The sequence below is a fragment of the Lampris incognitus genome, chromosome 8 (genome assembly GCF_029633865.1).
Source record: "Lampris incognitus isolate fLamInc1 chromosome 8, fLamInc1.hap2, whole genome shotgun sequence".
Classification (NCBI taxonomy): Eukaryota; Metazoa; Chordata; class Actinopteri; order Lampriformes; family Lampridae; genus Lampris; species Lampris incognitus.
The window spans coordinates 19279785-19307567 of NC_079218.1; the positions used below are offsets into that span (position 1 = coordinate 19279785).

The following is a 27783-nucleotide window of genomic DNA, read 5'->3' on the forward strand; positions in this document are numbered from 1 at the left end:
TTCAGCCCCCTGAAGTGAAATGGGTATAAAGTCAATAACAGTAATGTTAGTCCAATAATGGTCAAATAATGTAAGCCACTCTGATCTTCCTTGCATCTCTTGAATCTCCATCATCCTAGGCCTAGTCAAGTAAAATTGCTGTTTCTTGGAAATGATTCTGATTGCCATGTAAGCAATAATACATATGGACATTATTTTTCCTTTATTCGGTACTGAGAAACTGTCAAAAAGATCCATTTTGAAGCTCATGCTTACAATATGAGTGGCTTGTTTGGCTTTACCTTTTCATCAATATGTTTCTGCAATATGTTTCAATATGTTTCCTGGGAAGTCTTTATGATTTGGACATTTTAAATTATGAAGTTTATTTTTCCCACCTCCACAAGTTAACAAACCATGTTTTTTTGTTTGTCTCTTGATGGAAACATGCTGTTGTTAGAAAAGTTCTGCCACCTTTAGTGTCCAAAACTGGCACCACACCTAGTCAGCTATTACAGTACAAGAACTTAATCCTTCTTTAATATACTGTTTAAAAAAAAAGTACTGTCAAATTACTAAATTTGAGATCAAGTCAATGATAAAAAAACTTGGTGTTTTTAATTGTTTCTGTTCTTTTGTTGCAAATACTAAGGCCTCTTTTGCAAAGCATACATTATGAATCATTTTACTTTGACTTGATTTTCCAATTCTGATAACTGAATCAAGCTTTCAGGTATAGTCAGACACATGGTGATGTAAGCATGTTTATCCAGTCGACCCCGGCTGCATTGTAGGAAGTCAATTGCTTTCAATGTGATGATCATATCGTACGTAACCCACTCTAATCATGTTTGCACTGTTTGAACAAGAGTATAATCTGAGGGTATCATACGATAAGTCAGTACAATCAGAAAGCTCAACTAAAGCACTATCTGTCACCTATGATTTACAAAATGGAAATATTATTTAATACATATTTGATTTTATAATCTATATCATAATCTATATCATCATGGTACCTTGTGACAGCATATCCATTGAGTTGAAGAAACTTGAGCAGCTCATGAGCCTTCTCCCTATCTCGTGCCTTTTCTTTTGCTGTTAGCGTGTCATAGGGCACCAGCAGAGGATGTGTGCCACCTCCTACTTGGAAGAAAATCAGAATGAAAGACAACATAAAAGCAGAAAGTTGGTGAAATTTCCTACATAAAAAAACATTTTATGAACAATGTTTAATGTAGCAGTCACTTTAAAATTTCACTTGCCTCACAACAAGTGGAATAATTTGCCAAGTGGGATGAGATATTTTCACTTGCTTCAAGGAAAAATCCACTTGTTTCAAAAATTTTGTAACTCAAGTAAGGTCATCTTGATACTAGTGGAGTGACTTCTCTCATTTTTAGATATTGCTGTTTATGTAAATTAAAATACACTTAAATGGTGAAAATGAATTGGTCATAGAGAAATTATCCTTACTGAATGGTCCAAAAAACACCCGCGATTTTAAGATGCAACTCTCGTTTTTTTTGGGGGGGGGGTTCCCCCGTTTTCTCACCAACTGTATTCGGCTAATTACCCCACTCTTCCAAGCCTTCCCAGTCGCTGCACCACACCCTCTGCCGAAGGGCTGCAGACCAACACATGTGGAGTTGCCAGCCGCTTCTTTTCACCTGACAGTGAGGAGTTTCGCCAGGGGGCGTAGCACATGGGAGGATCATGCTAGTGCAGCGACCAGGACACATACCCACATCTGGCTTCCCATCCACAGACACTGCCAACTGGGTCTGTCAGGACACCCGACCAAGTTGGAGGTAACACAGGGATTCAAACCGGCGATCCCCGTGTAGGTAGGTAATGGAATAGACCACTATGCTACCCAGATGCTGCAACTCTATTTTTTGACTGAAATTATGGATAATTGGTAATTTCTCAGTGTCTGCAAACCGTGTCTGTCCCGGTTCTGATTCTTTACCTTTTGACTGCAGCTCCATTTTCTTCTTCCGCCCCCAGGTATTGTGGTAGTTCTCTGCTAGCTGTTCAGCCATAGACTGTGAACAGAGAGACAATCTATAAACATGAATCAAACACTAAGACTAAACGGCACAGAGGGTAATGAATCTTTGCTGCCATACCTGCAGGTCTCTTGAAAGGGCCATGTGTGAGATTTCGATGGGCTGGGGACTGTAACCATGGCTTGGGTCATAAGTGGCCTAAAATATGAAGAGTCGCCATCATAAAACTAACATTACTGTCATAAACAAAAGCAGTTTACAGAAGTGCTCTTTCTTTGTCAATACCTGTGCAGTTTGTGAGATCTTCCGAGAAGCTGCTTTCTTCTTCTCTGACTCCTCTTCCTCTCTGGCCTTATCTATGGTCCACTCCCATGCGAGCATGGCTTTGATGGACTCTTTGATGGGCCATCGGTAGATCTCTTTGTCCTACCAGATGGAAAAAAAACACTAAGATCTGGGGCAGACAGGTGACATGAGGGGACAAAAACTGTTAATGCACACCACCACTGTGATCTTACCTTTTCTGAGAAAGTTTTGTATGGTCTGAGCATGGGATGGGTTTTTGCATTTTCATCCAGTACCTCGCCATAAGACCAGTTATTTTGGATCTGCAATAAGACATAAATGCACATAATTGTTTCAATAATGAACAATAGTTTTCTCTAGTGGCGGATTTCCACCTGTTTATAAATGTGTGAAGTGTTTGTCAGGGTGTTAGTTATGCACAGCATGAAAACGTTTAATATCAACTAAGTTAATGCAAGAGCTGTTTGGTTTTTCTGTCAGACAACGAGGTTTATCGGACTTCAACTTCCAATTTTTTGGTTTTCAAGTTCTAAAGGTACCCCAAATAGCTCCCCATTATTAATTCTAAATATAAAGAAAAAAAACCTATCTTGACACAGCTCAACATTTCTAAAGGTCCCCCCAATAGCTCCCCATTATTAATTCTAACTATAAAGAAAAAAACATCTTGACACAGCTCAACATTTCACTCTGGTGCAACAAAATGCCTAACATTAAGACATACCTTTTCAAAAGCCCACTTATCATGTGTGTGCTCAGCATATTTGTTGATGAACGGATCCAGCCTCTCAGGGATGATAGTGCTGTAATTTTAGGAAGACTATTAGCACACTGAGGACAACAAATGTAATGTATCTACTGTATGACTGTGAGGCTGTCTATCAAAATTCACATTTCTGCTATTTTCATCAAATCTCTGCACAAAGTCTCACTTCGTGGTCTCAACTGGCTTCGGGTCAAAGTTTCCCTCGGCATCTACTGAGGCTTTTTTCTCTGTTTTTGAGGAGTAGCTGGCATCCACATAGTCCGGAGGAATGGCCCCAGCAATAGCGCAAATGCATGGCATGGCGATTTTGAATATCTCAGCATCAAATTTCTGACATCACATAAAGCCAAAAAAAATTACAAAAAGGCATAGAACAAGTGATGACCAACGGTTTCATAGTCAATGAGGGTTACCTTGTGTGCCAGTGACTCAAAGATACCCCAGAACAACTTGCGGGTCAAGTGAAGTTCCTCTTCAGATGAGACTCCAAAGTTGGCCCAACCATTGGGAAGGCAATAATACTTCCAACAGCGCTCATAGTGGTTGGTCAAAAGCTACAGCACACAGAAAACAAGTCAACTACTGACAAACTAATATATAAAACACTGGATGATATTTAGGCAGTGAAAGTACAACTTAGTTTCAAAAAGATAAGTTATTGTTTTGAACAAGGTTGTTATACCTTCAATGGCATTTTTGCATACTCATTGAGAATGGGCACATCAAATACAAGCCGTCTCAGCAGGTGTTGGAGCATGGATGGACGTAGATGTCTGACAAATAGACAAATAAAACTCTACCACTATCCACAATCTATTAGGTGACATTAAATGCCATGAAAAGTTTGGTGTGATGTCATGCTCACTTGCACAAAGCCATGAGGCATTCCTCAATGATGTCTCTTTGGGCTTTTGTAAAGGCTCGCCCACGAGATAGCCGGTAGATTGTATGTAACATGGAGTCGATCATGATAGCTCGGTGGTCACTGCCAGCGAAGAGGGGGGCACACTTGGTGATGAGCGGCAAAACAGCAGAACAAAGGTAGCGATTCAGAGCGAGGGCCATCTCTGTGGTACTGAAAGCAGACTTTTAGAGAAGAGAGATTCTGAATTGAATTAAGTACAACATTACCATTACCTATGAGCCTACTCTGCATCTTTCTCAAAAAAGACCATGATAACAATAGCTTGTAAACCACATACAAATGAGAGGTTAATCAAAGCTCACCGTGTCAAGAGAGGCAGCGGCTCTCATATCAGGTAGAAAGCCCACCTCCAACACATGGAGCAAGAAATCCTGATTGTCAATACCATACACTCTGTCCAGGAACAGCACCATGGGAGCCTTGTGATCTGGAACGAAACTGGCCGACATCTTTGGCTCTATGATGCTGTTGTCTAGGCATCACATAAAGAAATAATCAGAATAAATCAGGTAAAACTGCGAAATGACACAAAGAAGAGCACATACAGTAGATCCATCATGTCCACATATGAACAGCTAAGATGTACAGATGATACAGTTTTCTTGTGTCATCCTGCTCTCAGCTTGAAGTCCATGTCATTGGGTTTTTATTTTCTATAATGTTGGATGTCAAGTGATTATATAAACATGAAATATTAAGCAACAAACTGATGCTCCTGTAAATACTAGATCACACATGGTAACTGATTTCTGAAGGACCTTTTTAATTTCTACAATATCCTGAGTTTATGATGAACATTCATTTGAATCTGCAGTTAAATGTTAAGATTTAGTTACATGGCAGCATAGTAAAAGATCAAGTTACTGTAGAAGATGTAGAAGAATAAGATTAACAATTGTATTGATAATATGATTAAATTTTAAAATAAACAATCCTAGCTAATTTAAGGAATTATCAATAATCATCGTAGCTGCCTCCTTTTTCAATTGGATATCTGCTTTCCAACAGTACAATTGTTTTAAGCGTCTAAACCCAAGGCATTTATCTTTTAAATACATTTCCCTGCATTTACCTTTTCCAAAAGCTGGAATCTGAACAGGAAGACTGATGACCCCGACTAAATCCTCAATAGGAACAAGAGACCTCAAGATGGCCCTGATCCTTAAAGCCTCACCTTTACCAGCCTGGATCAACTGTAGAGGGAAAAAGATCAACTTTAATAAAATATTTGCCAATGGATTTCCAATCCAGTAGTGAGTTTACCTTGATAAGTGGCAAGAGAAAATATAGTTAAGAAACAGTGAAGCAACTTACATGCATTTCTGGAGCACAACGTCCGAGTAAATCAATAAGAGCAGAATAGAAGGACATGATGGCATTTCCCAGGTGCACCCTGTTCTCCTCATGCTGCTCCTCTCCTCCAAACCTAACAAGGAATAGATGTTGGCTATAAATCTTCCTAGGGCAGAAACACTAGCAGAGACAGCGCTTACACTGAAAACGACTGAAAACTTCTCTATCGAGAAGTTCAAAAAAACATTTACATGGGAAAGCGTCTGTCCTTCTTAACAGTGGGGCCATCCCTTGCAGGATCCTCTGATATTTTGATAGCTTCTTCTATGGCAGCAAGCAGACCATTACCACCCTCCCCTCTCAAGGCAGGGCCAAAGCACTCAGGTCGACGAATGAGCAGACGCACCACTACATTGGCATTCTCCTCTACACTTTCTCCTACACAAGGATAAAGAAAAAAAAACTTGTTTAATCAATAGGGTGGCATGACACAACAACACAACAACACAAACACAAGGATTCAAAATGCAGTAAAGAGGAGCAGACCATTGACAAACACAGCAAAACGAAGGAAATCAAGGTATTTCTCTCCCCCACACGGGTTCCAGCCGATGTCGGGGTAGCCCTTAGACAGGAGCATTGGGCAGCTCTGAAGTCCACATCCAGCCAAATACTTCACCACCTAAAGACACATTGGTGAACAGATGAGCTGTGAACAATTTGATGTAGAACCTATTCATACAAGTGGATTGTGTTTTACCATCTCAAGGTCCTGCTCTTGCAGAGCCAGTGCCAGTTCATTGTTGTCAATGCATGAGGCTGCAGCCACATCTAGGGGGGTGGAGCCCCGCATGCCTGGGGAAAAAAAATCCATTCATCATTATATCAGCATCAAACATTTTTCTTAACCCTTTTAAGAGCTGCAGCTAAAAGAAGACCCTCACCAAGGCCAATGCCACTGTTCTGCAAGAGGTAGCTAAGGTGGTCAAACATGGAACGCTGATTCTGACGACTGATGCGACAGAAGTAACACAGGAAACGACAACAGTTTGTCACCATCCGAGGGAATCTGATTTCCTGCAAATGGAAAAAATGCCAAACTATAAAGAATGTTGCATTGAGTGTCCTATTATACACCTACTGCTATCATCTGGTGGTAGCATACAGCACCACCTTTCTATAGCTGAGCACAGTTGCAGTAATAGATTTAGGAAATGTACCTTTGAGTCGCCACCACCTAGTACATTGACCATGACCTCCATAACAGTTTCATGCATGCCCAGGGCTCGCATCAAGTTGGGGTGCTGGTAGAACACTTTGTTACTCATGATGTTTCTAATAAAGACAAAAATTCTTGTTGGTATAATGTACTCTTTCTGACGAACTGTTAACATACAAATATTAAGTTTCTGAATTTGAAAAGAAATATACATAGTAAATCTGATACCAACCCAATGCTTTGAATCATAAGCCTCTCCTCCTCTGGTCCCATTTGGACAATAAGCAGAGAGCGGATCTGGCCCAAGCACTCCAGCAAGTCCATGGTATCCTGGATGGAGACTGCATTGATAGTGTAGGCCTTGGGCAGGGCCCGAATAAGCTCCCCTAGCCCATCATACTGCCTGTGTAGCAGGCTGAACATCATGCGCACCAGCTCAGGGTTTTGAATGAATGATTCCTGGGCCCAGTGGATCATTGTATGAGAAATCAGCTCCTGCAAGGTGGCTAATTATCAGAGTATAGAAGGTCAGATTATTGTCTTTCACTGTGCAACATTAACTGCATTGACACCATTTCTGAGTATAGCTGTTTTTGACATACATTAATAACTTTTACTGTCATAGCCAAGCGGCATACATGGTAATGGGGACTCACCTGGTTTTTTTTCTTCCTCTGGCTCAGGTTCCACCTCTACCTTCTTTTCACGAAATTTCTTCACTTTTTCCAGCAACCGCAACAGTCGTCCACGCACAGAGTTATCCACCTCTTCCTCCTGCTCCTCCTCCTCTATATGCACACCTGAAGGTGCGATGTAAAATAGAAATCTGCTTTTATCTCTGACTACCATCTAAAATATTATGGGACTTTAAATGTAGATGAAGTTATGCTTAATAGTTGAAGACCAACCACAGTGTGCCAGTAGGTCATTATGAAAGATCACGAGAGACTCGCGGACATCATCAGGCACAGGACAGTCCTCATATTCAGTACAATTCTTGAAGTTCATAAGCATGTTGACCTACACATAAAAAAAGCACACAAAATAGTACATCTTTGAACTTTTATTAGACACTAAAATTTGTCTGGGTTTGTAAGAGGAGTGAAGCAAAGTACAACTCTTCTCCAGAAGGTTACAGACTGCCTTTCAATAGATCTGCTTATTTCTGATGCTCCAGGGATTGAAAAAAAAATACTACAAGTTCAGGAACTTGGTGTTTATTAGCCTGCAAAGCCTGCTTTTGGAAGCTGTTACCTGAGGGAGGATGTGCAAGATGGGCATTATTTTTACTAATCGTTTTTGATAAACTGTGATTATCAATTTATACAACTAAGTAAAATAACAAAAAAGGGAGGGGAATATGAATTCTTTCTAACATGTTTGAAAGGGGTGCAATTCTGAGTGAATATGTCCAAATGAGTGTTTTAATCCCCGCTTTGCTTCTTTTGCATTAACATCCCTCATCTTACACTCTGCTTTGGTCATATGCACGGATCGGAGCGTACCTGCTCCTGCGGAGGGGAACGGAATTCACGGGTCTTGCGGGCAGTCTCAGCAGCAGTCATGGTGAATGCCAACATCAGTTCATTGTAACGCTGCCTCTGGTTTGCCTGTATCTGGCTGACAAACTGATCTGAAAAGGCAATAATGGCCTCCACTCTGTGTCGCAGCTCACAGTCACAGAAATACTGCAGAAGGGTACACATCTGACAGATGAAAGCAAAGTCAATATGGAGTGAGGACTATATTGCCATCTAAGCTACATTGCTCATTGATGATATGACTTAAAGGGTGAATGTACTTTGATCAGTCTTTGCAGAGATAACACACCCAAACACACCTGCAGTTTGACAGACTCTGGCAATTTCATCTGGAAAAGTCCTTCCTCCAGAACTTCTTCCTTTGTCTCACCACCTGTCTCTGCCGATTTAGTTTCTTTCTCCGTCTCATTAGCTCCCTTCTCTCCATTTACTTGTTCAGTCCCATCCACCATGTCTTCATCTGGACCATTGGATTCTGTCTCCTCCACTTCTTCCTCTGCCTCTAGTTCCTCCTCCTCTTCCTCACCCATGCCCTCATCCTCAATTTCTTCTTCAGCCTCTTCAACTGCTTCCTCATCCTCCTCTTCCTCCTTCACAACTCTCTCTTTTATGGCTACTCTTTGTTCCTTTTCTGCCTTACCTTCCCCATTCTCCTCAGCAGGAAGTTCTGGTGTCTTGCCACTGAAGACTGTTGGCTCAATCATCTTCAGGATGTGCTTGACATCTTCATCATCAAACACACCCATAATGAGGAGAGTGCTGGTGAGCTTGAGGATGGGAACAAAATGGAATTCGACACTGCCCCCAACAGGATCTCGCATGGCCTGACCGCCATCCTGCACAGCCTCAGTCAACATGTTTAGGGCCTTGGTCTTCAGCACCTGAAAGTGACAAGCAAACTTATGAGTATCAGTCACTGACTCCACTGTTTCCTCCATCCTTGCAGCATGGTCAACCTTACCTGTATGGGAATGACTGGACTCAGAGTATAGATGTCTAGGTTTGTTCCCACAAACCCAGTGGGGGAGAAATGGAGTTTGGGGCGCAAGCATGTTGTGAGGCCAACCCCAGGTAAAGCATGAAATTTGTCCTTATCGGAATACAGGCTAATTGTGCGTGTCTCATCTGTCATGGGTACAATGAATTCCTTGTTGGTGCCCAGGCGGTTTCTCTTGGCAGACTCCAGGTGCATGCTGATGAGCAGGTCATAGAAACCGCTTCTCATTGGCCCCGGTAAGTAGGTGTTTTCTATGGCATAGAAGAGCTGGGACTCGTCCACATGGCTGCACAGAGCATGAGCCACACGGTTGTTTCCCAGGGCACACACTGAGCCATACAACTTCAACGTGTGGTAGTGGAAAGTCAGCAAGTCCATACGCTCAGACAGCTCCAGTATATCAATGCACCTAGATGATCATTGATGAGCATATTAGCAATGATGACACAAGTCCAAACTTGCCACAAACCAAAAAAATAGAAAAGTATAGTTCTGACCTGTTCTCCTCTGAGATATGCAGGGCCATCATGGTGAGGGGCTCATTACACTCCACCACCCAGCCCAGTCTTTCACTAATCCGACCTGTGTCTGGAGCCAGGAAGTGGTTGGGCATCCGGCTCCAGATGACCGGAGTCAACATCTGGACATCCAGCCTAGGGGGACACTGGGGGACTGGGTTCTTGCGCTCACTGCGGAACATGGCTGCTGAAATAGGCATGATGTTCTGATAAAATACAAAATAGAGAAAAGAAATATGCGTTAGAAAATGGCTTAAGAGTTTTAAATTCAGAAAGAGGTCAGTAATCAAATTTATCTTTTCATGTCTAAAAACCTTGAAGATGCCACAGTAACACTGTCCAACCATTTTTATTCATAATTTACTACTGTTGTGTGTGGGTTTTTTTATACCTTTATCCATAATTGTTCTCAAGTATCTCCGAAACTGTGAGGGAGTAGTCTAGCCCTCATTAATATTCATGAGGTGGCCTTGACTGATGAGTACAAGTAAGCATTGCAGTAATGGTGGGTTGAGTTTCATATTTTGATGCTTTGATCTGATTGGCTCTATGCAAATGATTTGTCTGATGTCATTATTAGTATCAGAAAAAACAAATCAGCTGAGAGAAGCTAAACCAGGAAAGAGGAAGGGAACGCTCTTTTAAAGACACTACTACTACTTTCGGCTGCTCCCGTTAGGGGTCGCCACAGCGGATCATCCGTTTCCATTTCTTCCTGTCTTCTGCGTCTTCCTCTGTCACACCAGCCACCTGCATGTCTTCCCTCACCACATCCATAAACCTCCTCTTTGGCCTTCCTCTTCTCCTCTTCCCTGGCAGCTCCATATTCAGCATCCTTCTCCCAATATACTCAGCATCTCTCCTCCACACATGTCCAAGCCATCTCATCTTGCCTCTCTTGCTTTGTCTCCAAACCGTCCAACCTGAGCGGTCCCTCTAATATAATCGTTCCTAATCCTGTCCTTCTTCGTTACTCCCAGTGAAAATCTTAGCATCTTCAACTCTGCCACCTCCAGCTCCGCCTCCTGTCTTTTCGTCAGTGCCACTGTCTCCAAACCATATAACATAGCTGGTCTCACAACCATCTTGTAAACTTTCCCTTTAACTCTTGCTGATACCCTTCTGTCGCAAATCACTCCTGACACACTTCTCCACCCACTCCAACCTGTCTGCACTCTCTTTTTCACCTCTCTACTGCACTCCCCGTTACTTTGGACAGTTGACCCCAAGTATTTCAACTCAAATGCCTTTGTCACCTCCACTCCTTGCATCCTGACCATTCCACTGACCTCTCTCTCATTCACGCATAGGTATTCCATCTTGCTCCTACTGACTTTCATTCCTCTTCTCTCCAGTGCATACCTCCACCTCTCCAGGCTCTCCTCAACCTGCACCCTACTCTCGCTACAGATCACAATGTCATCTGCGAACATCATCGTCCATGGAGACTCCTGCCTGATCTTGTCCGTCAACCTGTCCATCACCATTGCAAACAAGAAAGGGCTAAGAGCCGATCCTTGATGTAATCCCACCTCCACCTTGAACCCATCTGTCATTCCAACCGCACACCTCACCATTGTCACACTTCCCTCATACGTATCCTGCACCACTCCTAAAAGCTCTTTTAAAGACAAAAATCAAAAAACTGAATTCTACCTATATGCTTTTTTTCAGCAGAGACCGCACAAAATTCATGCATGATTAAAGTAATAAGTGATGTTAGAAAATATTTGTGTTTCACTTTTGAGTCGCACTTGATTCAAGGGAAGACAGACAGTGCCTGTTGAGTGTTTGTGACTGACCTTGAGCTTGCCAAGTTCTACTTGAATTGTATTCTGACTGGAGGGCAGGACAAAGACAGCAGGAAACAGTTTTGTGTTGGGCTCAACCTGGAAGAGAGGGGTACATGCACGTTTGAATACCAGAGTTTGCCTTTTGTAAAACATGCATTGCAAAACAAAAGATTCATACGACCATTTCCCTTACTTGATAGAATGTGTTGATCTCTTTTCCATTGGCAGTGAAGGTCATGAGTCCTGTGTCCAAATCAATAAGGCAACCAATCACAAAATCCTCTTGACTGACCCGGGTTTGCTGGGAGCTGCTAAACTCTCCTCCCCATACCATGTAGCAGTTACTGCGTTTTATACTGAGGAAGAAAGGTTTTAATATTCAATTGTTGTTTATCATATTTAGATGGATAATTATGTCCTCATTTTTTATGTGAGTGTGTCTTTATGTTTTCTGTCTACAAGAGTACATAACCCACCTATCATGAATGTTGCCTTTGTCATCCCCAACAGTGACAGTTACATTTCTCACTTTGCTCAGGTCAAAGTGAGGGTCGTACTGATGGTAGTCAGGTGTGATCCAGCCCACCCACACTCCACTGGGCTCTTGACCCGCAAACACTCGCACAGAGTAATAGTACTGGTAACAAAGGTGGTTTGGAAATTATTTTAATTAGAGGCTCAGTTGAATAAATTTGACCATGCAAACGTGTTTAAGAGAGAGAAACAAGTGTAAAATAAAAATGTAAAAATTAAATACAAGAGGGGTTAGCCTTTTCTAAAACCCCTTGATGTTTTCCCAGTGGTGACTTGTACTTGACTCTTATCTTATATGTGAAATGATTAGGTGGGTTCGAAGCCCACCATGGCCAATGTTAGGGGATTCGAGTCCTGCCAAAACAGAACTCTAATAGTGCCAGAACCTGGGCTTTGATATTTCCACTGAAAAAGAACTGGGTCCATGGCCCGAAGGCGGCAGGATCACAAACAACAGAGGAGCGAGACATCTATCTAATGAGAATATCTGCTTAGCCAAGTGTTTTTGTTTTGCCCGTCTGTATTCTTCTTTTATCATTACCTTCTCTTTATCTGCATTTTCACTTAATGTTAAGTAAATTACACTGCATTTTAATATGTGATATGAGCAATCTAAATAAAGTTCGTTTGATTGATTGATTTCTCATACTCTGTTAATCATATGTATAATGAACAGTACAGCCTACAACTTCTAGAGTCTCTTAGAGAAGAAGTCTGTGACTTTAAATAAGGCACTATACATATTAAATAATAACAGTCTTACTGTTGTGGTGTTTAGAATTATGTCAATGTCATCACGGTCATCTGGCACCACATCCTCCACCAAGCGTGGCATGGTGGGAACTACAGGGGGTGGAGTCATTAACGCAGCCTTTTTAGCCTTGAATAGGAACCTGTAAATCAGAGTGACAGTTACAGCAATGGCCATACATTTTATGAAAAATGTAAATGCTTGTGGTCTTTTCTGACTAGGATCTTCCTAAACCCTTTGAGTATTGCTCGTTTATCCATACGAACCCTTTCTTCTTGCTCTTCTCAGTTGAGGCGTCCTTTTCATTCTCTCCGTTTTTGATTGCAGGGATCTCCTTAGGCACAGAAGGTTCTTTCTTCTCTTCCTCCTGCTCTTTGCGTGTTGCTGATTTTTTGAGCACTTCAAAGTCAGAGTCTGGGTCAACTTCCACTACCTCATCCTCCGGGATGGTTAAGGCACGGGTGAGAAGGGTTGTCCCTGCTGGAACTTTAAAAGTCTCATGAAATTCTACTGGCATGCTGAGTCTGAAGAACAACAGATCTGTGTTGGCGTTCTGAGAGCCAAAGGTCTTGTGGGTCACCTTCAGACAAGGGGCGCTGTCCACCGTCCCATCCACACGGGACACCTACAATATGAAAGCAGGAGTGTCAATGATAAAGAAAATAGTAACTCTGGCTGGAGTGAAATGAGGAAAAAAATAGTTAATGAACAATATTTGACCTCGATGTGAGGATGATCAGTGGGCACAGGGATAAACTGAGGCAGGCTCTTGCTGAACCACATGGTGATGTCTCTTTTCATGTTGATTGCAAAGGGTTCAAATCCCTCCTGTAGGCCACAGATGGTAAAGTACTGTAGGCTGCTGACATTCTGACCCAAGTTGATCCTACCGACCTGAGAGAGGCCCAGGCTACACACTGGGATAAAGCCTGGGGAACAGCACGTATATGAGCATTAATAACATTAAAATTTAACCCTGCTTACAGTCATGGTTTAGAGATTATTCTACACTTTGCAAACTGTATGTGCTTATATTCCTGTACTTTCATTTCTCATACTTTCATATATTTTCAGATGTATATTTTGCATTTAGTTTTACGTTACATTTCATTTACTTATAAGTTCATGTTACACATTTTTCACTAATATACTTTCTGTTTTTCATTAATCTATATCTGCTTAAAACATTCTCTGCAATTCTTTCCATTCTTTGTTGCCACAATGACTCAGGCTACCTGTCATTTAATTCTGACCCTCTCCACCTGATTTGTTTGAACCACAGCTTCCCTTACCTTCTCCTATCTCTATGTCCTTGAACGCCATCTCTGATCCTGAGTCACTGATCAGCATCTCTCCATTTAGGGTAAACATGATGTTCATCTCAATGAGGTCAATCATACAGCCCACCACATCACCAGATTGCCACTGCCGACCGAATGGCTCGTTGCCCACGTGCCAACGTTGAGCCTGAGAAAGGCAAAAATTATTTTCAGAATATCATATCACAGAAGGCCTGACAACATGCACAACCATGTAAACCAGTCTTGGGTCATACCTTAAAGCCATTGAAGACATAGGCTAACTCATCTCCACCAAGTTCAGTGTCGGCGCGGACACTGGGTCTAGCCCAGCCAACTCTCATCTCTCCGACTGTTACAGCCTCAAACTCAAAGTACCACTTCCCCTGGGTGACAGCATAAGACTTCTCAGCTCTGAACACTCGGATCTTATCTCCACGGGAACCACCAGCCCCATGGCCACCTACATTAACACAAGCAAAGCAGTATGGAGAGTAATGAACATCAAATATTGATTGAATTGCATTTTCCTTCCACGGTGTGATGCAAACTTACTGCTCTCCTGGTCAGGTGGCTCTATGTTGTAACCATAGCCAATAAGAGTGCGAACAGCTGCACAAACAGTGTCTCTGTTGGTTTTCTTGGTCTTTTCATCAAGTAGGTTGTAAGGAACCAGACGGGGATTGCGCTTGTTCATAATGTCCTATATAGAAAAAAATTAGTAATGTAGGTGAAACACTGGCAAATATAGTAAAGGGATGCCATTTGAATGTTTTTTCTTTTCTTTTTTTTTTTTACAATTATCGTCAACAATATTGCCTCTAATCACTGTACATATTTATCTCCATAACATTTAAATCTTTAGGTAAAATAAAAATTGGAAAATTGCTGAAAGATTAATTTACAGAAACATATATGGGAACAAACGGAAAATACCTGCATAATACTATACGTCCAGCCTTGGCGAACCCGGTCTCTTGCCCACACGTTGTGTCCATTTTCTGCCAATCTCTCCACCAGAGTGTTCTGGTTGGGGGTCAGTTTAACATGGCTGAGGTCCAAGGGGGCTGGTTTATACCCACTGCTCTGTATATAACTAAAGAAAAAAGAAGAGTTAAAATATGGTCATGGTGGGTACAAAAAAACAACTATAGCAAGTGGTATTTTCAAACTTGTACCTGAAACAGGGACACACAGTGTCATAGATGCAAAGCGAAGCTGTTTGTTTTGAACAGAAAGATACAGCATCATTTTTTTAAGTTTATAATTGGAAGTAGGCCTGGCACTGACTGCACATTTTCAACTGAGTGGCTAACTTTGCATAATATGTAACTGTTGCAACGATTGGAAGCTTAACACTGACATTATAAACTTGCAGATGTTTCTGCACCAATTCAACAGAGCTAACGTTAGCTTGTCTGGATCATGTTTTTTTACCAACAAATCGGGAAAGCAACAAAGGCTTTTCAGAAACACTAAAAAACATTTAATGGAAAGATTGATTTGTTTGATTGCTTTAAAAGTGATAGAGAATTTCTAACTTGCCTCTCTGTAAACACCATTTTGTGAGATCCTACCTCGAATGAAACCACAAGGGCAATACCAATATGAGGGAAAGGCAATAAGAGAGCTTGTGGTGGGGATGCAGAAGAAATGTATTTTGCCAAGTTTGTTACCAATGACGATTATAGTTTTAAATCTAGAAAAAACGTAAAATTTCTAATATATATATTTAGATACACTTACTTACAACATTTTTTGGAGGGGTCACATCCTCCCCCTAATTTGTACAGATGGTACAGCTAAACGTGAGACTGATTCAGTGAGTCACTGAGTCATTGAGTCACTGAGTAAACTTGAGGCCAGTGAAGTCCATGAGGTGCTTTGCATCTATAAAAGCAAACCGATGATGAAAAATAAATCAATGTTCAGGGGCTCACGTTTTGGGGAGCTTGACTTTTTTCAGATTCTCCTCTGCTTTCTCATCTCCCATCCCCACATGGCAGCCCAGTGCCAGAAGAGTCCTAGAAAACAAATGACACAAGAAGAGTAAGAAATATCATTATAAAATAAAACATTTCTGGTAGCTATGTTAAGACCGTGACTTACTTCAGTGTCTCCCCTGACATGGCTAGGTTATAATTTTTCTCTGGTTCAGGCAAACTCTGGAAATCTACCAGGCAAGGGTGCAGCTTCTTGTTATCATCCCTGAACTAGACATTGACATGAGAAGGGAAGGTGAAGAGATGGTTTTAGGTAGATGAAAGTTGATAACCACCTTTGCTGTGGGAAAAGGGGGGCAGCACTCAAGAACACTCACTAGTCCATATGTCCATCCTTGTTCAATTCGAGTAAGAGCCCATAATTCATGGCTATTTTCTGCTAACTTCTCCCGAATGCGCTCCAAATGAGGTGGAAGTACAATCTGTGAAGATATTAAAGTTTTGACACTGGACGAGAGGAAGATGAGGTGGTGACATCAAAGTTTAAAGCTTACGTAGGATCTTACCTGCACTGTGTCTACAGGGCAGGGAGTGAAGGCAGTATGTGAGAGGGACTGTGTGGGCCCCAACAGGTTACGGACACCATTGAAATCATGCTTATACTCCTTGATTGGTTCAATCCGTAAGCGATCCCTGGGCAACACGGCCTCATGGCATGGAGCATAGCCTGGGGGCGGGAGGAACTTAAAATCCCCATGGCGCCCTCCCAAGAGAAAGCGGACCCTGGTGGTTAAAAGGGAGAACATTTATATTAGTCTCAATTAATATCTGACACTGTATCTTTATGAAAAAAAATCTCACTACAACTTTCAGTGTCCCACCTCACACCTGCAGAGAAACTGACAACAGGGAAGAAGAGGCCATCCAGATTGAAGTTTTCAAACATGCCCTGTACAGGGTGCCCATTTATTCGGAAGGAAATACTGGGCACGCACAAATCCAGACAGCAGCTTACTACATCTTCTGCTGCCAGAATGTGTTGACTGGGGGTAGCAACATGACGTGGAACACGCCCTGTAGACACAAACAGGAAGTCTTTTTTGGCATTTTACATTTTTATTTATAAAAATGGTAATTTTGTGCCAGCTTTATGTAGACAGTGTGAGAGTCCTACGACGGCGTATTAGGGTCATTGTAGGCAAAAAAGAAAAAAAATTATGGTGCCGGGGGAGGGAGGTAATATTCCGAGAAAAAACTCATAATTTCTTAGAATAAAGTGACAAATTTACAAGGAAAAAAAACTCGCAAATTTACGAGAAAAAAAACTCAGGAAAATAATGGGGATTTTTTTGTCAAGGAATCACATCGCTTCACTTTGCAAGGTTGGATCGACATCATCACAGCAGACGCCGCCAGTGAACAGGGAATACCGCACGCACACGTTAGTGAGGAGGTACAACAGTGTGGAACATGGCTGCATCAAGTAAGTTTACCTAAGGTGAAATTAATGAAGTTGGTAGGTTATGATTTATTTAATGAGCAATGCACGTCAAGATAACCAGCTTGCAGGTCCTACGCTAGTTAGATAACCTTTGTTTGCCTCGTCGCAAAGCACATGAGAAAAGAGTCAAGTAGCGAGTTTTTTCTCATAAATTTGTGAGTTTTTTCTCAGAATATTACCCCCAGAATATTATGGTTTGGAGACAAAGCAAGAGAGGCAAAATTGAGATAGCTTGGACATGTGTGGAGGAGAGATGCTGGGTATATTGGGAGAAGGATGCTGAATATGGAGCTGCCAGGGGAGAGGAAAAGAGGAAGGCCAAAGAGGAGGTTTATGGATGTGGCGAGAGAGGACATGCAGGTGGCTTGTGTGACAGAGGAAGATGCAGAGGACAGGAAGAAATGGAAACGGATGATCCGCTGTGGCGACCCCTAAAAAGAGCAGCTGAAAGTTTCTCGGAATATTACCCCCCCCCCCCCAAGCTCTGTAATTTTTTTTCAATGGCCCTAATACGCCATCATAGGAGTCCATTATAACGAACCACAAACTAAAATTCCTGAGAAAGTTTCTTTAGAAAAAAAGGTAAAGAACTTTGAGACTTTACTTATGTTCCACATCTAAAGTCATTGTAAAATAAATGCACACTTGTAGCTACATTGTATAATTTAGCATTAATCCACTATCCAATGCAATAACTTTATTTTTGTTTGGTGTCATAGTGTGAATCATTTTGATATATCATTATTAGTTGATTACAACCTGGGTTCGAGTTATGTGCGAACCAGTGGGAGCTGAGTTCCCATAAAGAGGGGTCTGAGCTCCCATGAAAGCAGTAAAATCATACGTCTGTGGGGGTCACTAATACATTACCAACAACCTTTTTTTTCCAACACAAATAATGCATTTTTCAATGTAATGAGTATTATTGAGGTCAATGAGATAAATAGGCTAAAAGAAACATGTTTTCCAAATGAACCAAATGCACCATATTCTCTCATGAATGACAGTATGGCTCGTTTCACCACCAAGCTACGACGGTGTGCTGTAAAATATTGTGCAAACTGTGCCTGTTTAGAGAACGCGAACAGCAACCTAGGGATGAGGGATATCACTGATTTTCTTTTTGATCCAATACCAAGTAATACTAAGACAAGTACCCCGATACCAATACAGACACTTTGAAAAGTCTTATTTTGTACACAAAAGAAGGAAACATTTGTGATTTCTAGAACCCAGGCACTGAGGATGCACAAGCCAGTGCATGCTTAGTGCCAGTTCCAAGCCCGCATAAATGAGGAGTGTTGAGTCAGGAAGGGCATCCGGTGTAACACCTTTGCCAGATCAAATATGCGGATAATAAATCAGATTTCCATTCTGGATCGGTCGAAGCCCGGGTTACCAACGACCACCACCAGCACTGTTGGCCAGCAGGGTGCCAGTGGAAACTATGCTACTGCTGAGCGAAGGAGAAGGAGAGGGGGAAGGCATGTCCAGAGGCAGCAGGAGGGGAGGAAGGATAAGAGTGTGGAGGTGAAAGTCAGCACTTTTGAATGTTGGCACTATGACTGGTAATGAGAGAAACCTGGCGAGCTGAGAAGGACGAGTGCTCCACTTCACATCATGCCTCAATGCCTCTTAGTGGTTCTGAAATCCCCCTTAAGCGCTACCGCCAGCACATGGCTAACAGCTGCTGGTGAGATTTCACTGTGACACTCTGTTTACCTGACCACAGGTGAAGTCCATCAAAGCCATAGGAGTAGAGGTCATCCCCAACCCCATTGCCACCCCAGCCTTCTCCTCCTCCGGGGTAGGGGCTATAGCCCTCAGTCAGAGCCCAGCCCACACGCAGGTGAAAGGGCTGAGCTGTCACGAAGGGCTCCACATGGTCCACCATCACCTCAAAATACCACTTCTTATACTGGGTGGATCCCTCGCATGTTCCGACGAAAATGTTGGGCCTCATGCTAAACAAAACAAAATAAATCACCAAAAACAAAATTCCTTAAAAGTCCCATAAAATGAAAAGTGTTTTTCTCTTGTTGCTTCTTATCTGTACCTTACATCTATTTAATACCAAGATCTAGAAATTGACAAAACATTGTTGTTGTTGTTGTTTTTTGTGTGTTAATAAGCATAATGTTTTTCTCTTCCTGACCAATATAGTTAGACAAGATGGCTGATCTTCTACCACCACATTGAAACTAGCCAACAGCATACCGATGTAAATTTTCTTCTATAACTGCCCAGTCATGATTGGCTATTAGGCAAATAAATCTCCCTCCCCTCACAAAATCTAACCCAACCGTTTTGTTTAATTTGCATGTATGTCAAATCAAAGAAGTTTTCAGTGCTCTAGAACTCATTTCATGGGACCTTTAATATTCAACTTAAATTATTCTTATATCTATTTTACAACACATGCATGACCATAGTAATTGATTTAATGATACTATTTTTTATGTTGTAAAATGACCTACCTGGTGACATAATTGATGATGTTGGTTTGAAGTAGGAGGTCACGACCTGGAAGCAGATTCTCTGTGATGAGGTTCTGATTAGACCTTACAGCCACGCCGTTACACACACAAAGTGAACAAAGCACATCCAGCACCTACAATGCAGAACACAAGGATTGTTTTACTGCTTTTCAGCAACTAATTCAATATCAAATATGGTGAATTAGAGAATTTTCTCCTCAGTACATCAAATAAATGTATGAATATCTGAAACTGTATATTTCCAGATGCCATAATATCAAAGTAGCAAAATACTAATTTAGTATTATTTCTGATATGATGTAAGATGCACAAAGACCTGAGGTGTGGAATGTTGCAAGTTAGGATATTTGAGGAATTAACCCTGCCAACATCTTAGGTTATACTTTCAAATTTGATAAAATTAGCACCCTTGCATTGAGATTCTCAGCATCAAATGCAACATAAACAATAAGTTGTACCTGTATTTTATCTTGTGGCCAGAATATAAGCTTAATTACAAGTTCAATTTAACGCAAACTAATTTGTTTTACTAATTTGACTGCTTTGACAGAACTAGTGCATGACTATTTGTACAGGCTCCATGGGTGTAATTTATGGGGGGGTCAGGGGGGACATTCCCCCTCAATATTTAGAAGAGGTGAATTTGTCCCCCCCAAAAAATATATCATGAATGATAATGTTAACTCCCTCGCCAAAAAAGGTAAAATAACAACACAGACAGTCGAACTACTTAAAATGTCATTCATACTCGTTTTCCAACGATTTCATACACCCCTATGCTTGGACCATACCATTTTAACTTTGCCACTGGGATTGCCGATCTTGTTGCTGTCTTGCAGTTGTTCCTGACAACCAGGAGACCGGAGCATGAATGATCGTGTAAGCAAGTGTAAGTAACGTAGCTAGCCAGCTTGCTTGTCTAGCCCAGTACACCCATAGACATATAAAGAGTAGACGCCGCATTGGCTGTTGGGGCGCGAGAAATACGGCCGCCATCTTGGACCGGTCATCCTACGAGTTGCCTAGCAGCAGAATACACGAGTGAGAAAGATGCCAGAACACTGTTCAGCATATTCCTGCTCCAATCGACGGACCGTCGAAAACAGGGCTCGGGGGATTACTTTTCAGAAGTAAGATTGAACATCACTATTGGTTGTATTTTGTGAATATAATATTACTGTACTGTATTTATGTCCAACTGCGAAATCGTAGCCAGCTAGCTAGGCTATGCTCAGTGCCGGTGTTCACCCGGCTATGAACTGAGACTTTATAAGTCATATTCCATAACACTGACTTTACAACTGACAAAAGAATGCTACTGAACAAATAAAACAATATTAACGTTACTGGTATTATATTGACCAGCGAATTTTGTGGTGGCACAGACTGTATTATTCACATGTAATCCATCCTAACAACAGTAAGATAGGGGAGAACCGGGCCGAAAGTAACACGCCGCGAAATTAGCACAGAGCTTTTTTCGAAGGAAACAAAACAGGACGTGATGCAATTAAGTCAGTGTGTGTGTTTATAAGACCTCTCCCTTCTCCCAAAAAATTGGCGCGATATGCAGTTATTTAAAAAAGTTATAGTGCGAAAGCTGTCCTGTGATGTGTGCCGTGCGAGCCTTGTCAGAGATGCTGCTGTGCCATCATCATTTGACGAGAGCTGCCTACCACCTTCTAGCCCTGAAACACAACGGCGGGCGGCCTAGTGATTCCATCACAAGGCACAGTGAAGGTTTGATTTCATTATCTTGTTTTAAAAAATATTTTAATCTTTGTATATTAAAGTTGCATTGTTCTTTGTTCTTATTTTCTCTGTTCTGTAAAGTGTCTTTGAGCACTGTGTAAAGCGCTATATAAATATAATTTATTATTATTATTATAAGGTGCTGAGAGCTGCAGAGAGGGTGATTCGCCAAGCTGCAACAAAGCAAACTCCAAAGCTGTCTACAGTCACCCACGTCGTCCGAGAGGACATTGGCACGGAGGATGTTTTTCTGCTCGGGGAACACATTGAGGAGACAGTTTGGCATCGACAACCACCACTACAACTTGTTGTCTTTGGTTGTGTCTGTGTTTCTCAAGATAAGGTTGCACCACATTGCAAAACTCACCTCTCTTGACCTGCAGAAAGGGAGCACGAGAAAGAAACTCTGCAAAACAGTTCTCTTTCAAGGGTTTTAGGGGTTTCATGTCAAACTTTAATTAGCAACTTTTATTTTTTCCCCTACATTGTTATGCTACATTGTTTATATATGTATCTCTCTTTAAAATATATATGTATATCTGTATTTATTTTTTATTATTACATCATACTATTGGATATAATTACGATATTATTACAGTATTATACCACTTTATTATACACACACACACACATACACACACACACACTGTATACTTCCTACCCTCACATGTAAATATTTTGTGTTGTTGTCAGTGTTTACGTTTGTCCATTGTGTGTAATGTACTGGTCACCTATGTAAGCAACTTTGTACATGTGTAAATATGGTTTGGGGCGGGGATTTATATATATTTTCATTTTCTCTGATATATAACATATATTGTTGTTATATATACTGTAGATATATAATGTGTTCATATATTGTTTATATATTTATATAGCCTAATCATGTATTGTTTCTTAAACTTATTAAAATAGCTGACTTTACTGCCACTATCTGCTTCTGCCTCTCTATCATATTTTAGCGTGTGTGTGTGTGTGTGTGTGTGTATATATATATTTATAGTGAGTGTTTTGCTAAATACCGTATTGTTCCGAATATAAGGGTGATTATAAGACGACCCCCCCTTTTTCAAGACTCTTTTTTGGAAAAATACTTTTTGAAGAGCAAATATTGGTTTTATAAAGAAAAACATTATATTTGAAAATAATGATAATAAAAACACATTGAATAAAACAAGGTAGTCTGTTTAACAGCTTTTAAATAAAATTATGTTTTCAATATATTTTAGATGAAATTGTCACATTTAAATAAAAAAATGTAAATACATTTGTAAATGAATGACTTATGGTATTTAAATAGCATACAAATGAAAATAAACTAGTCTATTGAGACTATCCATCTCATAGTGAAAAAATAACCATTTCAACATTTCAATAACTGCATTAACCATCGAAGTGGTCTAATGTTAGAACGGTCTTGAAACAAATCTGACTGAGTGAGAATGTATATTGACATTCAAAAGTCTAGACCTCGAATGTAAGACGACCCCCACTTTTTCATATGTATTTCCAGGGTAAAAACCCCGTCTTATATTCAGAACAATACGGTAGCTACCTATCATACATCACATATATCAGAATATTCTATTACTGTTAAGCCAACTGTGAATATTAAAATACGTCAAACCATGTGTCCTGTATCATAGCTACATGTATGACGTTTTCAGCAACAAAAAAGGCGTGGAAATCAGTTTGGTATTCAGCGAGTTATGATTGATTAACTGCGCTGACAGTTCATTGCGCCTGCCAAACACATTACACTGAGTGGAGCGGGTGACCGGTCCAAGATGGCGGCCCCACGGCTCTTCAGCGCCAATAGGCAGTAGCGGTCGATGCGTCGTCTACTTTTTATATGTCTGTGAGTACACCACCCTTTCTTACCTTTGGGGTTTCTGAGTTAGATTTTCTTACGTATTTCCGGATGAATTATAGCCTTATCGAGTTTATAACTTGTGTTTGGGGTTATCAGTTCAGACCCCCTCACGAACTAGCTAGCTAGCTAGCGCTTGCTAACAGTAGCCCCTAGACGTTTATGTTAGCTTAAATTAACTTGAACTGATAATTTCGGGCACATGAGATAACATAATAGGTACATCTACAAACCAATTTGTGCCAAGGGTATTGTATTAGTTCAAATGCATCTACATTTCCACAATAAATTGATGTAGAAAATGAGCAAATTGGTGCATACAAATTCACCAGAATGCAGGAAATTAAATGTGTGATGCTCAAAATTTCCAGGGGGAGGACCCCTGATCCCCCGCTAAATGTGCCCCCCCAATGTTCAAGTGAAACTTACTCCACAGCGTACAGCCCATGTGTAGCATTAAGCTTTACCAACAAAACAAAACAAAAACCCAGCATCACCGTCTGCTGCATTGGCTTGGAATGTGTAAGTTAATTTTGAACTCTGGAATTCTGTACCCACAGATGATGTTTCTTCAAATGCTCAGCATGCAAAATACAACAGGCTCCTGACCTTATGATTGCGTCCATGCTTATCCAGAAGAGAGATTATTGATTTTATGTGGTTCTCCTGGATGATATTCAGGACCTCTGGACTCTCGATTAGAACACAAGAAAGCACCTCCAGGATTCCTGTGGTAAGATTAACACAACATGAAGTACAATACAAGTGACAGGTCATGTCGATGATACGACGTGATACAATACAACACTTTACTGTCTATCACAAAGGAAATTTATATTTAGCTAGACAGGTGTAGTTCAGTTACAATAGTGAGAAACACAATCTTACAAAATGCACAATTATGTTATCAGACTAGTCAGACTATTTATGCACATGGAGAGCCACCATATAAAATGTAGCGCACATAATATATGCTAGTGGATTATATGAGAGCAAGCACCAAATTCCGCCTTATTCAATATTTTACGATATTTGCACTTGGGTTATTGGGAAAACTTACTGCACATATGATTCACAATAGTGGACATAGTAATACAAAATGATCCTCATTATGTTTAACTTCGGAAATGATGGAGCATCTTACACTGTGTCCTAACTGAATGCGACGCGAGCTAGCGTCAGCGACAAATTCAGTTTTACAGCTTTATTTTCTATTGGAATGTTCTAACTGGCCGCGAGGACACAGCGCGCCGTTTTGAGTTGAGCTTTTGTTGGACGCCCTGTTTCTATTTACTTCCTGTTGCTCACGTTGAAAAGCGCTGTTCATGGACCAGAAACATCTCCAGTCTGATCTTGCGTGCATAGCTGATAGGTACATGGTTTGTTTACATGACAGGTTCATTGTGGACAGAGAGCATCCAATGTGATGAGATAGTCAGACACTCTCGTCCAGTTAGGACACGGTGTTAGAAGGCCACAAGGCCGTCACATGAGTGATACCTGAGGATGCCTCCAGACGGTCCAGTTTACTGACCAGCCAGTCAAGGTTGTCGCAGAACAGGGCACAGTTGGCCCGGTTACCTCTGATCAAAGAAGCTTTACATGCATAAGTAGACAGAAGTAGTTATTGGTCATGTCATATTTTCACACAAGAGGTTTAATATAGATACACAAAGATAAGAAAAAAAAACTAATAGGCCAATGTTGGTTTGAAATAGAAATATTAGACATACCCAGCAATTCATACAGCAAATTAACTATCTCCTTCCATGATTCTGCAGCCTCCTCCCCAGCAAATTCTGAGAAGTGGGCTGCTGTATTGTAGACATTCAGTCGATCAACACAGTCTAGAACAAGTGTGATCATGCCCTGTTTTAAACAGAAAAAAAGCACGGATCGAAAACAACGCAATGTTGATATAGACATAAAATGATAGCACTGTTTTGCATTTTGAACGATTCATCTTGCACAGCATTTAATCAGTATGTAAGGGACTGACTTCTTCTTGGAAGAGATTCTGTCTGTTCTTGAGGGAGCGGAGTTTAGACTGTTTCTCCTCATGCTCCAGCTCCTCCTCAGGGGGGCGGAAGTAGAAGATGAGGTCCTGCAGGGAAAGCACTACAGACTCCATGGGCAGAGACAGCGGGTTGGGTGACTTGCTCTTCCCACTCAGAGCATCTAAACCTCTGTAGGGGCACAGAAAATGCTGAGAACACTGTGCAAAAAAACAACAAAACTAGTTGGACAGTTAGATTGAAGGAAATCTGAATTCATTCTCGGATTGACAATAAAATCAAAATACTAGAGAGTAATTTTCAAAATAAAAGAGATGGCATACTCAAGAGTTTGACAAAAATATATTGGAGGTGTATTCCTACTTGATGAACTGGCTAAAAAGGCCTGTTGTGCTGTAGATCATCCTAGCAGCCTGGGACTCTTCTGTCTGAGAGCGAGCCACAGTGAGGGCGTCATCCATGTGGCCCTCTTTATGGAGGATGGCCTGATGACAAATGAAGAAGAGAACTGTTACAGATGTTGATGCAGCTTTCATTATTACTTACACAAAGCATTTTAGAGGCTGATAAGTCAACGGTTCCTAATCCCAGTCCTTTGGACTGCCAGTGTTGCTGGTTTTCTATCTTACCAAGTGATCTTGCCATTTGATCAGAGCTTTTTAGACCTGGCACAACAGGTAAACATCATTAAATGCCTGGGAGAATAGAATACCAACAGTTTTCTGTTCTCCAAACAGTAGACTGTTATTGGAAACCACTGTGTTAATCAGTTGTTGCGAAGGCAGTCAGTTATTCAAACTTTTTGGGGGAACCTTGCAACATGAGTCACCCTCACCTTCCTCTTGAGAGGCCCCAGACGGGCGGATTTTGCATCAACAGCAGCATACGTTAACCAAAGGCCAGTAGAAACATGTTGTACGAAGCACATAGACTCCCCGTACTTGATCTCAGGTGTGCCCATGCCTTCCACATCCCTCTTCTGAGCCACTTCGATCTTCTCCTGCAGTTTGGAACATTTCGCAAATGAAGAAATGAGGAAAAGCATCCTCAATGTGAAAGTTGGTAAAAAATATATACCTCAATCCCTCCACTGGAATTGTGAACTTGTGAAGATAGAAACATTGGCTTTGGTCGTAATGACATTGAACATATCAGATATTTTCTAATACAACTTGATTTGTTGTCATGTCAACCTTTGATATTCTGAAGCAGAAAGCGGACATCTTGGCATTGGCTTTTTCTGGATCCACCACCAGCAATCCTTTCTCTTCATCCAGACAGAGGTATCTGCCTGTAGTTATATGACGAATCCGGAAAGACTGGCCCCACTTAATGTGACTTCCACTCCACCTTTACATAGTAAACCAACGAGCAAGTATCAGAATAAAAGAAATGAGTGAAAGCAGGTTTCTAAAATGCATATGATTTTAAATAAATATAAATCAAATCAGTCAGTATGCTCACCCAATTCGAAGTGGTTCAAGCCGCCATAAAGAACGGGCATGACTGCACACTGCCCCTCCCTCATAATGAGCAACCCTGAACAAAACAAAGTAAGCCCACTGAGGAAAATTTGTAATTTGTGATATTGGGCTATACAAATAAAATTGACTTGACTTGACTTGATTGTCAATCATGTGTGGCATGGATTTAATAGATAATATCTGACAAAGCACAAGGAGAAGCCATCAAAAAATGATCAAGGATGGTCACCTGCGTTGTTCATCCCCTTGGTCAGCTGCTGGGATGGCCAAACACTCATCCATGTGACCGTGGAAGAGCCTGAGTACATAGCCTCCTGTCAGATACCCTAAAAAAGAAAAGCCACATTAGTAAGAAAGAGCAGATAAGGCAGTTGATTAAACTGAAATTTTCTTAGAGCATGTTGAAGGGAAAAAAAGAACACAATTATACCTTCAGCCAGCTCACATCCAGACATCACAGGGTTCATAGTCCACAGTGTCTGCATGAAGGAAGCATCCACCATCAAGTCACCACTGGCATAGGAGAGATGCTGAAAAGAGAGGAGATGGTGATGTTGGTTAGTTCAGCTAACAACAAATTGTGAGTTGAGGTGCACTCTGACATGAAAAACAGGATTACCAAGTATCTCTCTGAGGACACACTGACAAGAATGAGGTCATCTCCCACCCGGACCTTTTCCCCTTCAGATCTTTGTTTGGAGGCTGGATGGATGGTCCACCAGCAAGCCTCTCCTACAAAAGACAAATGCTTTAATAATGCAGCCTCAGACTCAACCCTGTTGAGTAAG

General features: G+C 41.2%; 1 protein-coding gene across 1 annotated transcript in view; it reads right to left on the reverse strand.

Annotated features, from left to right (window-relative positions):
* LOC130116306 (ryanodine receptor 1-like) overlaps positions 1-27783 on the reverse strand; it is a 79525-nt gene that overhangs the window by 42764 nt on the left and 8978 nt on the right. Inside the window, 53 exon segments of the mRNA XM_056284225.1 lie at positions 953-1122; positions 1952-2027; positions 2112-2189; positions 2277-2417; positions 2510-2599; positions 3022-3100; positions 3230-3393; positions 3477-3617; positions 3746-3836; positions 3929-4149; positions 4291-4460; positions 5061-5181; positions 5303-5414; positions 5533-5719; positions 5828-5963; positions 6042-6136; positions 6226-6358; positions 6502-6616; positions 6733-7006; positions 7157-7300; positions 7409-7520; positions 8006-8206; positions 8341-8922; positions 9003-9447; positions 9536-9762; positions 11359-11445; positions 11543-11705; positions 11826-11986; positions 12647-12776; positions 12901-13259; positions 13355-13563; positions 13927-14101; positions 14190-14395; positions 14488-14635; positions 14869-15028; positions 15873-15956; positions 16042-16145; positions 16253-16357; positions 16442-16658; positions 16757-16949; positions 19099-19340; positions 19854-19987; positions 24106-24224; positions 24997-25092; positions 25230-25365; positions 25496-25682; positions 25875-25996; positions 26347-26511; positions 26705-26861; positions 26976-27050; positions 27225-27321; positions 27426-27525; positions 27615-27727. Coding sequence (XP_056140200.1) covers positions 953-1122; positions 1952-2027; positions 2112-2189; positions 2277-2417; positions 2510-2599; positions 3022-3100; positions 3230-3393; positions 3477-3617; positions 3746-3836; positions 3929-4149; positions 4291-4460; positions 5061-5181; positions 5303-5414; positions 5533-5719; positions 5828-5963; positions 6042-6136; positions 6226-6358; positions 6502-6616; positions 6733-7006; positions 7157-7300; positions 7409-7520; positions 8006-8206; positions 8341-8922; positions 9003-9447; positions 9536-9762; positions 11359-11445; positions 11543-11705; positions 11826-11986; positions 12647-12776; positions 12901-13259; positions 13355-13563; positions 13927-14101; positions 14190-14395; positions 14488-14635; positions 14869-15028; positions 15873-15956; positions 16042-16145; positions 16253-16357; positions 16442-16658; positions 16757-16949; positions 19099-19340; positions 19854-19987; positions 24106-24224; positions 24997-25092; positions 25230-25365; positions 25496-25682; positions 25875-25996; positions 26347-26511; positions 26705-26861; positions 26976-27050; positions 27225-27321; positions 27426-27525; positions 27615-27727 — 8549 coding nt within the window.